The sequence below is a fragment of the Glycine soja genome, chromosome 9 (assembly GCF_004193775.1).
Source record: "Glycine soja cultivar W05 chromosome 9, ASM419377v2, whole genome shotgun sequence".
Lineage (NCBI taxonomy): Eukaryota > Viridiplantae > Streptophyta > Magnoliopsida > Fabales > Fabaceae > Glycine > Glycine soja.
Window position 1 is genome coordinate 40,487,789 of NC_041010.1, and position 14,379 is coordinate 40,502,167.

Here is a 14,379-nt window from a genome sequence, read left to right on the forward strand (position 1 = left end):
TTTTATTGAAAATTACAAACTTTTGTGTGCTCTACATCTTATTAAATGAATCATGATTTTATAATTTTTAATAAATTCTAATATTAGAGTGTGTTGAAAGGAATGTTAGAGTTTGGTGTTAGCCCTCCATTTATGGTTATCTTTTGGTATTATGATAACGCCGGTAGATAGATGACACACGCATAACATTACATCGTTGACAGCTTAATTTATGACCTTTTGATGTTTTGCATTTAGTTGGTCATTGCTTTTGTTGTATATATTAATATATCCTGTCCCATATGGACTTGTTAACGCATATTGACTGGTTTTTTTTAGGGAGAATGTTAGCGAGTTACACTTTAGATATATTTTAATAAAATTATAATTATAATTTGTTAACATACTCCTTCCTAAATAACAGTGGATATACATTCACAAACATTTGATAACATACATCCAACTGTTTTTTTAAAATAGTTTTAGTGCATTAGCAAATTATACTTGCTACTAAAATAATACTTTTTAACTTACTATTAATTGTCCAAATTGAGTCAACAGAAAAATAGTGATAGAATAAAATTATAATTCATAACTATGTTTTAATTTCATTAATAGAGGTATTGATTACATTTTATATAAAACTATAGACATGAGTAGTAACATTTTTTTTATTGAATATAGATTTATTAATATGAGATTGCTCAAGTTAAGTTGTGATCTTAAGTTCTTATTTGTTTCTCTGTAAAACTAATCTGAGGCAAAGACCGTGAAGGACTCTTCTAACGAGAATAGACCCTCACCTCACCATTTAGTTCTTTTGAGTAGCACTAGTCACTAATAGTGATGAATAAAGCCTTTTGGGTTGCCTCCTTGTTGGATAAAAGGTCATCAAAAGTTATGGTCCGATGAGGTGGAAGAAGAAACTCAATCTTCTCATCAACCTCAAACTAGACAACCTCCTGACAAAGAATTCTGTTGTTCTATCCAAATCCAGAAAGAAAAAATTGACCAATGGCATAATAAAGATTTCAGCAAAAAGCTCGTCCATTAGCTGGACCCAGCAACTTTGCTTAATGAATATCAGGGGAGTTAATAACCTTGATGCAATGTTGGTTCTTAACAGATTCTGGATTCTAAAAGTTTGTATTATATTCGGCATAAGTAAACAAACTTGTTTATAGCTTGTTTAAATTTTGCACAAAATTTAAATTCTCTAAAAATTAAATTACTCCATTGAAACGGTTTAAACAAAAACATTATAATTACATATGAACATTTTGAAAATTTTATGTTTCCAGTCATACAAATAAATGTTAACAAAAGGGTTTTGTCAAAAAGAAAAATGTTATCGAAAGGTTTAAATGCAAGCAAAATATATCAACTTATTACCCATTTCTTTTCTTCCATTTTTATTTTATTCTAATTCATTTAATCTCTTTTTCATCAATCCAAGTTTAATCATATGCATTCGACCACAAGAGCTTCAATGCATTTAGGAATTATATTCGAATACTGTACACAACCCACGGTGGAATTCAGACTTCGCACGAAAAAAATAGACTATACACACACCTCTTTTGTCCTCCAACTCAACAAAATACTGTATTTCATCTAATGTAGCGTATCCTCAACATAAATTATACTTACAATATAGCAGGGAACGAATCTTAGGGTTTGCGGCTCCTACTCACTAACACAGTACAAGGTGTGAATAAAAAAATGATACTATATGAACATTACGAATTTGACTCTGCTCCTCCAATGTGCAGAACCACTTAAATTAACGGCTATAATTCCACACTTTCCTTTTAAGTAACTCCCCTCGTTGTATAGGACTCAAATCCCAAAAATATCAATGCCCTATTTTATAGGACACCACTATGCTGATTAGTTCCTGGCATGAACACTGAAAGATCGACAGATTTCCTATTTTATGTAAAGAGATCATCACAAGCAGATAGGTATCACAGAGACTCCGGACTAGTGGACGGTCTGATTCTTGCTGGCATTCGCGTACATTGATTCAACGGTGTCTCAAACCCATGTTTAAAAGATTTTCTGGGAGTAATAGACATTTTGTTCAAGTCAGGGTTAAAATCAGCGCCTTCAACGCTCACCATCATATCATCGTCAATCATATCCTTGGCGTTCCTGTCAATAAAATCATCATCTGATAATTCACTGCCACTATCACTGACTTCATCATTGTCGTCATCGTCATCATATGTAGTTCTGATTTTTGACCAGCGAACAAAATGTGGCCTTATGTAGCTGGAGACAGTCCACATTGAGAGTCGGAGTGGAGAACAAAAAGCAACGTAAGCATAAAATTTAACTCAATAAAATGTTAATATCAAATCAGATAAACTTGGTTCAATAATACTAACCTTTCACTTCTCTTCAACAAACATGGATCAAATGGGAAAAACATGTCAAGTCTATCCATCCCGCCAAAAGCCTTGGAAAGATCAGACTCAAGCATATCATCGAAAACAAATGACTCTGATGCCATGAAAAGTTGAGCAGCCTTTGCCTGTCTAAGAAATTCCACTACTACAGTGGGCAAACACACCTGGCAGAAAAGTTTATATCAATCTCCAAAGTTCTGTTTAAGACAAAGCAGCACAACGTTGAAATAGGAAAAGTTCAAACAAGGTGCCAGTCTTCACCACCTCAAAAATATCAGGAGGACGTGAATACAGTCCCCCCATCATTTTATAAGCAAAATCCGACAACTAAGCATGACGGTTGTAAAAAATTCCTTACCTTCAAGGGACTCAATTTATGTTTCAAGATTGCCTCCATGGGCATATTAAGCAGCTGCAACTTAAGCCTAGGAACATCCATCAAAGATCTCATGCGAAAACACATAATATACATGATGGCCTGCTCACACAAAAAAAACATAACAGACAAAATCAAAATTCTGCAAGAAAAAATAGTCATTTTTTGCAGTTTATAGAAATAACAGTGTTTCCACCAGGTTTAAGACAGCCCCAAATTAATTAATTATATTGTTGAATTGGTCCATGAATAATCAATCAAAATAAATGGTGATGGGGTGATGTTCAAAAGTAGTTGCATACTTGCATTCCCTAGTCAGAATTAATAAAAAGGCATCACATTTACAGTCCCCTATCCCCACCCCCAAATCACCAATTAAAAATGTGACAAGGCTCACCTGGCAGCCAGAATAAAAAACTTGATGTGCTCGTGGGTTCATGTCAAAATCACGGAACTTGCAATAAGCATAACACCAATCAACCAAGCTGAAATTTCAACCAAAGATCATAAAATCAATTTATAAAATTTGACATATTTTCTTACAAAATAAAACTTATTTGGTCATTAAATGAACAGTGGGCATTCAAAATGTTTCCAAACCTTTGTATGATGCTAGTGACCAATGCAGCTGAAAGGAACTTTGCACGAGTCAAATAACTAGCCAGATAAGCAACAGCACTCATCCTGCAGAGCGAATGAAGACAATTACCAAAGCCAGAAGTTACATTTGAAATTGATTGAAAAAAACATATATTTACATTTGAAAATACATCATTTCATGCACTGCATGAAGCTTTCATTCCAGTCCAGTTTTTTTTACCATCAAACAGCATTTCAAGATAAGTAGCAGAAATCATTTTACAACAGAATTAAGTTGCAGCTACTAAGTCCACCATTTTGACACAGTAGTATCAAGCAATATAACAGATCATTTAATTCACGCTAGTTGCTGTAACTCAACAATTATTGATGGCCAAGTTACAGACGTGATCAGATGGAAGAAAACATTAAGGCAGTAAAAATCAATAATGCTAGGTGTGACTACTGTATACATAAGACCATTCCACCTATATATTTTATTTACCATTGTCGATTAGGATTCAGGAGAATTATAATTTTGGTTTAAATATCATTTTAGTCCTTGCAATTTAGCACTTTTTTTCTTTTCATCCTTGCAAAATCATTTTAGCGAATGAAGACAATTACCAAAGCCAGAAGTTACATTTGAAATTGATTGAAAAAAACATATATTTACATTTGAAAATACATCATTTCATGCACTGCATGAAGCTTTCATTCCAGTCCAGTTTTTTTTACCATCAAACAGCATTTCAAGATAAGTAGCAGAAATCATTTTACAACAGAATTAAGTTGCAGCTACTAAGTCCACCATTTTGACACAGTAGTATCAAGCAATATAACAGATCATTTAATTCACGCTAGTTGCTGTAACTCAACAATTATTGATGGCCAAGTTACAGACGTGATCAGATGGAAGAAAACATTAAGGCAGTAAAAATCAATAATGCTAGGTGTGACTACTGTATACATAAGACCATTCCACCTATATATTTTATTTACCATTGTCGATTAGGATTCAGGAGAATTATAATTTTGGTTTAAATATCATTTTAGTCCTTGCAATTTAGCACTTTTTTTCTTTTCATCCTTGCAAAATTATTTTTTTTATTTTTAGTCCTTGCAAACTATGTTTTGCTTTTAGTGCTTAAAGCACTTTAGATAGCGCTTTGAACAGTGAAAAAATCGCTATAAGGACGAAAAACAAAACAAACATAATTTGCAAGGACTAAGAACACAAAAATAATTTTGCAAGGACGGAAACAAATGTTAAATTGCAAGGACTAAAAAGGTATTTAAGCCTATAAATTTTTAACACAACAATAAAAAATTACCTAGTAATAGGGGGATTAGCATCACCTCCAAACATATCTGCAAGAACCATCGCAAATTTCACACCACATCCTTCAGGGTCCAGTGCACATGCATAGAACATCACAAACTGCAACAAAATAAACACCACTAATGAGAACACATTTCACAGAAACAGTACCAGCAAGAAACATAATAGAAACAGTAATGATTAGGGAAACAGTACCTGGGTAAATTTTGACTTGTACGCATTTAATACAGTTCTCTGAAATGAAGCCAGTAGGGTATTGAATACCTAATCAAAGATAACAGTTAGAATATTATGAAGTCTTGTTGATGCACTTTTAAAATATGTTGTGTGCCCTCATGTGTGCAATTATGTGTGTAATTTTATGCTTAATAGATGGGATTACCTCAGCCAAACGGCCACTGTTTTGACAGGATTCAAGATGCAAAAATGCCAGCACCATTAGGCTATCTAATTTCTCAACCACCAAGTTGCCTTGCAAATTTTTCCTATTTAACAACTCTGACGAAAGCTGTAAAACCACCAAAAATCATGATAATTATTAGAAAAATACAATGATCATTATTCATTAGTCATGGGAAATATAAGCAGAAAACTCAAAATATACAGCATATAATTTAATATATAAATATTCATGATCAGCAAAGAAGATAACTTAAACTCCCCGAATAACTAGCATTGCATAATGAATAAACATAGAGATAAACACTAACCCTATATACATAACAGTTAATTAGTCATATTAATCATCAAGAAGCTTGCTACCAACAATATTTTGTAACAAAATATTCAAACCACTTGCATAAAGGTGTGCACTGCATAGCCAATTAAGAAAGCATTAGACCACCAGCAAGGTCTAGCATTACCAATCAATCTATTTAGAGGTTTAACCTTCCTTTTAGAATCATCAGATCATGGTCCTCAAAACTGTAGGTTGCACCTTAAACCGAGAGTAAATCTCAAGTTCAGGTGACTACAGTTGATAAGAAATCAAATAAGGAGACTATTTTACTCAAATTCATAGATGTTATCCAAACAATTCAGTCATCTAAAAGGAAAATCTAAACAGATTATTTCACACTCCACTACCCAAGGGAAACTATTACTCCTTTCGGCCTATAGGTATAGCTGTTTTTGGATTCAGTTAGTTGTGACATCGGTGGAGTTACAGCCAGAAGATGCACATACAAGTTCAAAAAGAGGCAAGAGAAGAGATTAGATATAAGGAGCACCTCAGGCAACTTGAGGGAGCTTTCTTCACAGTGATGGAGCTCCATGCAAGCTCCTTGTTAATGGCAGTGGACTTGACAAAGCCCAAGTCATAAAAATCATCAGGTTACAGTATAATAAAAGACAGTAGCAACAAGGATACAGATCAAGTTATGCAAGAGAAACAAGATAGCTGCTGCCAGGCATCTAAACACTTTGCTTTACTGTGTGTAAAGATCTGTCCCGTCAACGAATCTTTTTCTATTGATTTTTATTTTGGTTTTCTGTACACTTTCTCCTGTGCTATAATATAGTATCGTCTACTTGCTTATTAATTTCTGTTATCTTCTTTTTTTGTTTCGGCCAATTTCATAGTTAAGTTAGAATCTTTCTGTTTTGGTTTGGTTCTGTGGTTTTGACTGAAAAAACTAAATGTACTGTTATTTTGATTGTCCATTATTCTGGCTTGGTTGTCACATTTGCTTTTACCATATAACTTCTACCATGACATGCTACAGTCCCTTAATTTGATCTTGTCAATTTTCATGTATGATACCCCAATGACCCAGACAATTTCAGTCACTATTTGTTTGCCACATCAACCATGCCAATGAAAGCACAATGCATGGACACTTTCAGCCATTGAATTTGTTACAAGAATTTTATTCTTGAATGTAAACGGATGGATAACAGCCAACAAATACTCAATGCCATAGGTTGGCTCACCTCAAAGGCAAACTAGATTCACTTGGCAACCTAATGCAATATAGTCAAAGGCAAACTAGATACACTTAGCAACCTAATGCAGGCACCTATGACTACAGATGGAGAACACGCACCAGTCACCAGAATTAACTTAGGAAACATACCCAGTTCAGTTGATGGACCGACACGAGGTCACAAGGAAATATTTACCAACTGAACTCAATTGAAAAATTCTGCCACACTCCCTGCTGAGAAGGATGAGTGAAAATGCTTACTGGTGTAAACATTGACAAAAAATGTAAAGCTCAATAAATCAAAAAGATCCAGACATCTGCATCAGAACATAATAACCTCCAATATCGTACTGATTAAAATGTATAAGATCAATTTTGACAGAAGAAATTCTTGCAATTATGACATTAGCCAGACATAACGAAATTGTTTGAATAGTACTCATCAATGCAAAAAAACAAGCTCACTTCCACTTATCATATGAACAATCAAGTACCTGAACTCAATGTACGAAGTTTTTCCACTTCATAAAGCTGCTCAACCTCAACCATGGCCAGATTAAGCCAAGCCTAAGTACAACTTAGCTTGGCAAGCTAGCCTGAAACAGGCAAATACCACAATAAGGCCCTTTGTATTTTCATAGGCTAATGGCTACTTCCACAGCCTTATAAACTTACATATGCTCCGACAAAAATGCACCTATGTTAGACGGAGACTTGTATTTCAACTAAACTCAGATCTTCCAACCTTTTCCTTCTCATTTATGTTAGCCCTCTTGAACCTTTTCCAAAATTACACTCAAGCTTTAACATTTCTCCAAGGTTTTTTTTGTCAATGGTCTAATCGGGATTGAACCAAGGTTGATACGGTAATAATTAAATAATATTATTTAGTTTATAATATGTCAAGTAATATTAAACAAAAAAATCCATGAGCATCTACTGTTAGAAACTAAATAAATACAAGTGATATAATTACCAATCATCAATGTTGGGCTAGAATACTATAATGAGTTATTCACTTAATTTTTTTTGCAGGGAACCGATTTTACACCAGTTCTTTGCCAGGCTAGTTTAGAGGGTTGATCAAACCAGTCTTTGACCAGTTCCTAGTTGTACCAGCCAAATCGGTCTGGTTCTAACAAATAAGCAATTATCATTTCAGGAAACAGTGTGCAGAGAAGGAACAAAGATTAACCAACTTCACAACACACATAAAATGTATAGAAGAACACAAATCAGACAAGCAATACCGAGCACCAAGGACAGGAATAAGAGCTTTTTCGCCTTCAAACAAATTTCTATCTTCAATTTAACAAGGAGCACATCTTCATTTTCAAAGTACCATTCCATCATTAGACCACAACATGAAATTTAAATACATAATAAGATGCATACCATACTATCACAATTCTCATCCTCATCAGTAAATTCAGTAACATCTTCTAACTCCATTTCAAATATGCCTTTAGCATCTTCTTGCAGGATTCCATCCCATCCAATTTCCACCTACAACCAGTTTAATAGGAACTATATTATTGGCCAAAGGACCCAATTTTTCTTTGACAAAAAGTTCAAGGATTAACTTACATCCAACTCTAGCAACCTATCCACAAGAGCAGGCAGCATGGTAGAACCAACAGTTTCTCCAAGTGCACCACTCTCCAGCCTCAACATATTCTCGACATACATGACAATCTCCTACAGGCAACAAAAAAGGGAACTCTGATTAAAAGATTACAGTTAAATATATTTCTCTTTGATAAATAAGTTAGCAATACCCAAAAGTAGAAAACTGAATATCAGCTCTCTCCACATCAACAAAATAAAGTTTCTACATAAAATATCAAAACCAAAATGCATACTAAAAAGTAAAAAAAAAAATGGTATCTATTGTCTGTTATATAAAATAATTCAAGGCCAAGGAAATGGAGTCTTAACAGATCCTGCATAATGCATAACATAGAGGTAAACAATGCCCATACATTAGACATATATCAAAAACAAGTGGAAATAGTGAACAGCTAAGATACTGAATGTAAATTGACAAGCAAAAAATGTATAATGACAATTGGCATCAAGCTGATTGATACATCAAACTCATTTAAAGTATCCAGAGAAAGTTGTATGAACTCACAGTTTCCTTACTGAAGACACTCGGCATTTTCTGGATAACTATTGGAGATAGTCGCAAGGGTGCAAGAGGCACCAAATCAGCTATTTCTTTCAATGCTGCATGTACCCGTGACAGAACTTTATTTTTTCTGTCAATTCCGTTCTCCTGTCTCAGAGAATCTAAGAGGTAAAAAGGCGGCACAAAATTTTTCACAAGCATCTCCAAACACCAATCGATATATTTTCCATTGGAAACAGCCTGCAGAAAAATATATTGGCAGCAAACTTAACAAAAAATTCACCATTGGCTCCATAATTACAAATCCAGGGGTGATGCAAAATGATCACGTACCAAAGATATGATGAGTTCCAGCAGTGCATCCATAATATCAATTCCACAATTCCAGAGGCTCATTCTCGAAACCTGGACAAAAAAATTATCAAAATCAATCATATCCTTAAATCACCAACCATAGAGAAATAAATTTGAAGTCTCAAACACATCCACCGTAAAAAAAATCTTACAGCAAAGAGCAGGGATTCATGATGAACAGAATCTATATAGGACACTGCTCCAGAAAGCGCCTTCAAAGTTGTCTGCAACCATGAGATATAATAAAAGTATAATGGTCAGCACGGTGGCTTAAATTTAAGCTCAATATATCAATGCAACATTGCACTTCATTATGAACTTTAAATTAAGAACCTACCACAAGTATAGCAACCTCATCAGGATTAAGATGCTTCTTCGGGTGCAAATAACCAACGAGCTCATCGTAATTCTCTCGATCACCCTGAGCCGCAACAATCCAAATTATATTTTCTTCGACAATAGGAAACATCAACATCAAATTGAGCAAAACTCGTGGCAATTTTTCTTTTCTAGAATAGCTTACCGTTGTCACTGCAACAAGCACACCTCTGAAGTGATGAACTAACTGCGAATCACTGAAATCGTTGTTCTCCATTTGAGAGAATTCTTCCTTGTCACTCACCTGAACCTTTCCCATGCTTCCTTAAAACCCTAACACACGCAACAAAAAACAAAAAAAGAGAAATCGTAAAGCGTAAACGAAAAGCACTTAGAAATAAGCTAATAAATAATAACGGCAAAAGCGCAGATATGAACTAAACGGAGAACGCTTACGGAAACTGCGTCGGTGAGAAAAAGAAGGTTCGAAGCAGTGATGCTAAATATATGTGTGGTAGCCAAACGACGGCGTTTCGAGAAGGAAGAAAGCGCGTGGAAAACGGTAACTGGCGCTGGTGTCAGATGCTGTTACCTCTTCTTCGCGAAGGAAGAGCAATTGCGGCTACGAAGAGGGAACAGCAACGAGGGTCTTCAGCAAAGGGAAACGCGTCGTTTATATACGCATCCTCTTTGTTTTTTTTTTCCTTCAATTTCTTATGGGTTGGGCCCTTTCAGTCTAATGAGCCCGTTGTCGACCTCGCACGATTTTAGGCCTAAGTTGGACTTTCATGAATCGGGGGTTGCTATTCTCACCTCACACTTGTGAAACCCCCCTTTGCCAACTCACCAAATCCCCACACCCCTTCCCCTTACATTTTTCTCACTCGCATCACCTTACTGCACCGCCCCACACTCACCCTCCAGCACCGCTGCACACACACCCCAGATCCAAAATCGTCACGCACACCCCACCCCCACCCAGATCCAAAATTATATTAATGTTGGATTAAGTGGTGGTGCAAGTAATTTACAAAATGGAACCACAATTTTATTGATAAAATTACAGGTGAAATTGTGTTTTCAGTATACATTTGGTGTGAAAATAAATCCTTGCCACAGAAATATGATTTTGTTGTATACTAATTATGTTCCGTTGTATATAGATGGGGTAAAAAATAATATATACAATAGAAATACCATTTTGTTATGTAATGAAAACATGATTTCATTTGTACATTTGTGATTTGTTTAATGTACAATACAATCGGGTTTTGTTGTATATATTTTTCTCACTCCAACTATATTTTTTGGTAGCCTCAATGATAATTTTTAATATGTAAAATTATGATAAAATAAATAGATAATCAAATGAATGAGGAATATAAATTCTTCAGTGAAATCTCTGTTTTGATTCTCTGTACGCTTGAGAAAACGGAGATTTCCTTGCCAATTTGAAGCCATGTCTACACTTTTACATATTCCACACATATTGGACATATATATTTGATACATGTTGATGTTAAATATCATAATTTTTAAAAATATTTTTAATTTTCCACATGAGAAAATTAATATAAGGAATTATTTTTATTTTAAATTTTAAATTTAGTTGCCACGTATAATAGGTTGGCTAGTTAGAGTGTGGCAAGCTAAGGTACAGTTGCTGTTTTGCTCTTAATTTTTGGTTCTGAATTTTTATTTTTTATTTTTTGGTATGGAGGAGGGTTTCGCTCTAAGTTCTTCTGATACTGAGAATTGCAGTCCGTGTGGTACCACTGCATGCAGTTGGATCGATGAATAAATAACAATGATTCTCTTTAGTTTTCCACCTAATTAATGTGTCATTTAGTGTGAGGATAATATTTAATGTGTCATTTTCCTTAATTAGGTAGGACAATCATCGGAGTTGAAAGCTATAAAGATTAGACATACCGAACGGATGTCAAGTCTACAAGATGCAGTTATTTTTCATAATATGATAAACTAACATTTCAATTTAAGTTGAGAGATTTTATTTAATTTTGTTATCCTCCAATAACATTATCTTTTTAAAAAAAAAAGCCAATATTAAGAAAAGGAAGCTACTTATGAGTCATGAATTAAAATATTTAAAGATTGAAAGATATTGATAACTGCTAAATAATTGTAAATTAATAGTAGTTAAATAGTCAAATTTTGGCCTAGAATTAATTATTTAGCAGTTATTTATAAATAAAAGTTGAGAAATTAATAAAGTTGAATTTCTGGTTGCAGATACGAAAAATGAGGTTACATTAAACAAAAAGGACAACAGAAATGAAGAGAAAGAAAGAGTTCTGAAGCAGGCCCAGCCCAACACTCGCGCTAAGCTCGCGTCAGGCGCTAAGCGAGCAAAGAAGACAGGCGCTAAGCGAGGCGTTAAGCTTAAAGAAGTAGAAACCGTTACGCGTGCTAAGCCCAGCTACGCGCTAAGCGCGATCCAACAGAAGTCCAGGCTAAGCGCGAGGTGTCGCGCTGAGCGCGACTATAAAGACCCAAAAGCTCACTTCAGCAACTATAAATAAAGAGCCAGTCCCAATGAATCAACACATCTCGCCTCCAAGCCTGAGCTCTCCCTTCTTTCTTTATATTCTTTGTTTTTATTATCCTCATTCTTTCTTTCACCCCAGTTGTAAGCCCTCTCACGGGAGAATAAGGATTTAAGAATTACTGTATGCATTAGTTTTAGGGGTTATACACTTGGGAAAGGGTAACACCTAATAAAACATCTTAAGAAAAGAATCCTTGGGTTAGCATTGCTATGCATAGAATGATAACTCGTCCATGCATTTAGCAACATCTAGAACTTAACTTTAATACATTTTAATTATTAAATCTTCGCAAAGACATTTGGGAGATAGGTATTAACTTTAATGCATTTTAATTATTAAATATTCGCAAAGACATTTGGGAGATAGGTAGTTAAAATAGGCTTCTCAACGTAATGAGGGACAAGTAAAATTTAACAGATGTGGGGTATAACTAATACCAGTGAATTGGCGATGAATATCATATTTACATGTATTGTAGGCCAATTGGATTTGTCCGGTCTTGACATTTTTATTAATTGTCTTCCCTTTTAAACTATTTGACTTAGTAATAGCAATTTATTCATGCACTTATTCTTTATTATTTTACTCATACTTACAAATTGAGAAGTATTTGATAAAGTGCAATAAAATCCTACGGAAATGATACTCGGACTTTCAAGTTTTACTACTTAAAAGCGATTTGGTATACTTGTGAAAGTCTCAAGAAATAAATATATCCTTGAATAAAGAAGCAGAGTAGTTATGCTTAGATTGCCCTCATCTTATCATCTGCACTGTAATATTACACGTTCTTACATAAAAAATAAAATAAAACATTACATAATCTACGGAATGAAATAATTAAATTAAAGAGATTTGATTGTTGAAGAAAGGGTTCGAAACATGTAACTGAAAATCTGACTATAGATTTGTATTTGAATCTCCCGTGTCAACAGTCAAGACTGTAAACAAAAGTAAAAATAAAGATGATTATAATAAATTACACAATATTCTTATAAGAGGAGGATAAAATTACTTTAAAAGACTTATATAATATTGTATTTTCATTTCTATTAAACTATTTAGTTTTTTTCTTCTTTCTTGCTAGAGCTTAATCTTTCTATATACGGAAATTTGCTTAAAAGATTATCTTCTTCTAACAAATAATTTGAATCATTTTGTTGTTTGCTGATGCTTTGGGAGCTTCTGCTCCTAAACTGATTTCTTTGTAAGTTTTTCTTTTGGGCCTTTGGGCCCCTTTATATACCAAAAAAATAATCCATGATTATCTATTATCTACTTACTGCATCACATTGGTATTGTTTTTTTTAAAGAAAAATTTAATTACTCATTTAATCCCTATAATTTTATTATTTATAATTTTTAATTTTTATAGTTTTAAAATAATTTATTTAATCCTTATAATTTACATTTTAATTATCTTTTAGTCTCTATATAAAGTGGGTTTTTTAATTATGTATTTTAATTTTCTTTTAGTTCATATAATTTGAAAATAATCTTTTTAGTTAATATACTTTATATTTTAATTTCTTTTTAATCGTTATCATCAAAATATGAATAATATTATCAATTACAATTAATTACAAAAATATTAATAAGTAATTCGTAATTAATTTATCACAAGATAATTTGTAATAAAAAAATAATTGATAATTTATAACTAATTTGTAACTAATTATTTTTATATATGTTTATTGTAATAAGGACTAAAATGTAATTAAAATATAAATTATAAGAATTAAAAAAATTATTGAAATTATCACTAAAAGAGAATTAAAATATAATTTATAAAGACTAAAAAAATTATTTTTAAACTATAGAAATAAAAAAAAAAAATCTAAACTGTAAGATAAAAAAGTCATTTTTAAACTATAAGAATTAAAAATTAAAATTTTTTTTATCTTTTTCGTGGTCATAAAACCTTTATACAATATGTTGTTTGAAAACAATTTTTATTTTTTATGATTGTATTTGTGGAGTGTATACGTGTAGAAAAGATGTAGGAGGAGCGGCAACATGTGCATGAGCTTCGCCTGAACGGAGAAAGGGACGAAGGGACAGGTAATTACGCAGCACGTGAGGTTGAGTGCGATGGAATTGATACCAATCAGATAATAGACAATACCCTTTCCATTTTGCTGCTTTAATTTTCCTCTGCCACAAAAGACAAAATGGTTAAAAAGGCAAAATAATTGAACTGATTTGATGTTTGAGTCTTTTAATCAAAGTTTAAGATTTCATTTTAACTAGGACATGGATTCAGAGATATCACTTTTTAATCAAGTGTTAAATAAGAAATTTCAAATACTTTTTAATAATAATAATAAAAAAAAGCAAAACGGTTATTGTGTGAGTAATAGTGATAGTATGAGGAGGAGGTTAAGTAGCAATGGC

General features: G+C 33.3%; 1 protein-coding gene across 1 annotated transcript; it reads right to left on the reverse strand.

The window, feature by feature from the left end:
* Nucleotides 1–1,495: 1,495 nt before the first annotated feature.
* Nucleotides 1,496–10,076, reverse strand: LOC114368902 (RNA polymerase I-specific transcription initiation factor RRN3-like). Its single transcript, XM_028326186.1, has 16 exons — nt 9,872–10,076; nt 9,621–9,748; nt 9,435–9,518; nt 9,250–9,321; nt 9,077–9,148; nt 8,747–8,983; nt 8,200–8,310; nt 8,008–8,118; nt 5,070–5,195; nt 4,883–4,951; nt 4,680–4,786; nt 3,367–3,450; nt 3,164–3,251; nt 2,749–2,868; nt 2,370–2,554; nt 1,496–2,253 (listed from the first exon to the last, which is right to left on the reverse strand). Exons 2-16 carry the CDS (start codon nt 9,732–9,734, stop codon nt 1,947–1,949), a joined length of 1,887 nt encoding a protein of 628 aa, XP_028181987.1. The 5' UTR covers nt 9,735–9,748; nt 9,872–10,076; the 3' UTR covers nt 1,496–1,946.
* Between the last annotated feature and the right edge of the window lie 4,303 nt (nt 10,077–14,379).

Excerpts from the sequence above, each read along its gene's own strand:
- LOC114368902 (XM_028326186.1), bottom strand. The coding sequence starts at position 9,734 with ATGGGAAAGGTTCAGGTGAGTGACAAGGAAGAATTCTCTCAAATGGAG. Across the intron at positions 9,322-9,434 it reads ATGAGGTTGCTATACTTGTG|ACAACTTTGAAGGCGCTTTC; the intron begins GTAGGTTCTTAA and ends TCATGGTTGCAG. Across the intron at positions 2,869-3,163 it reads TTTTTTATTCTGGCTGCCAG|GCCATCATGTATATTATGTG; the intron begins GTGAGCCTTGTC and ends TTGTGTGAGCAG.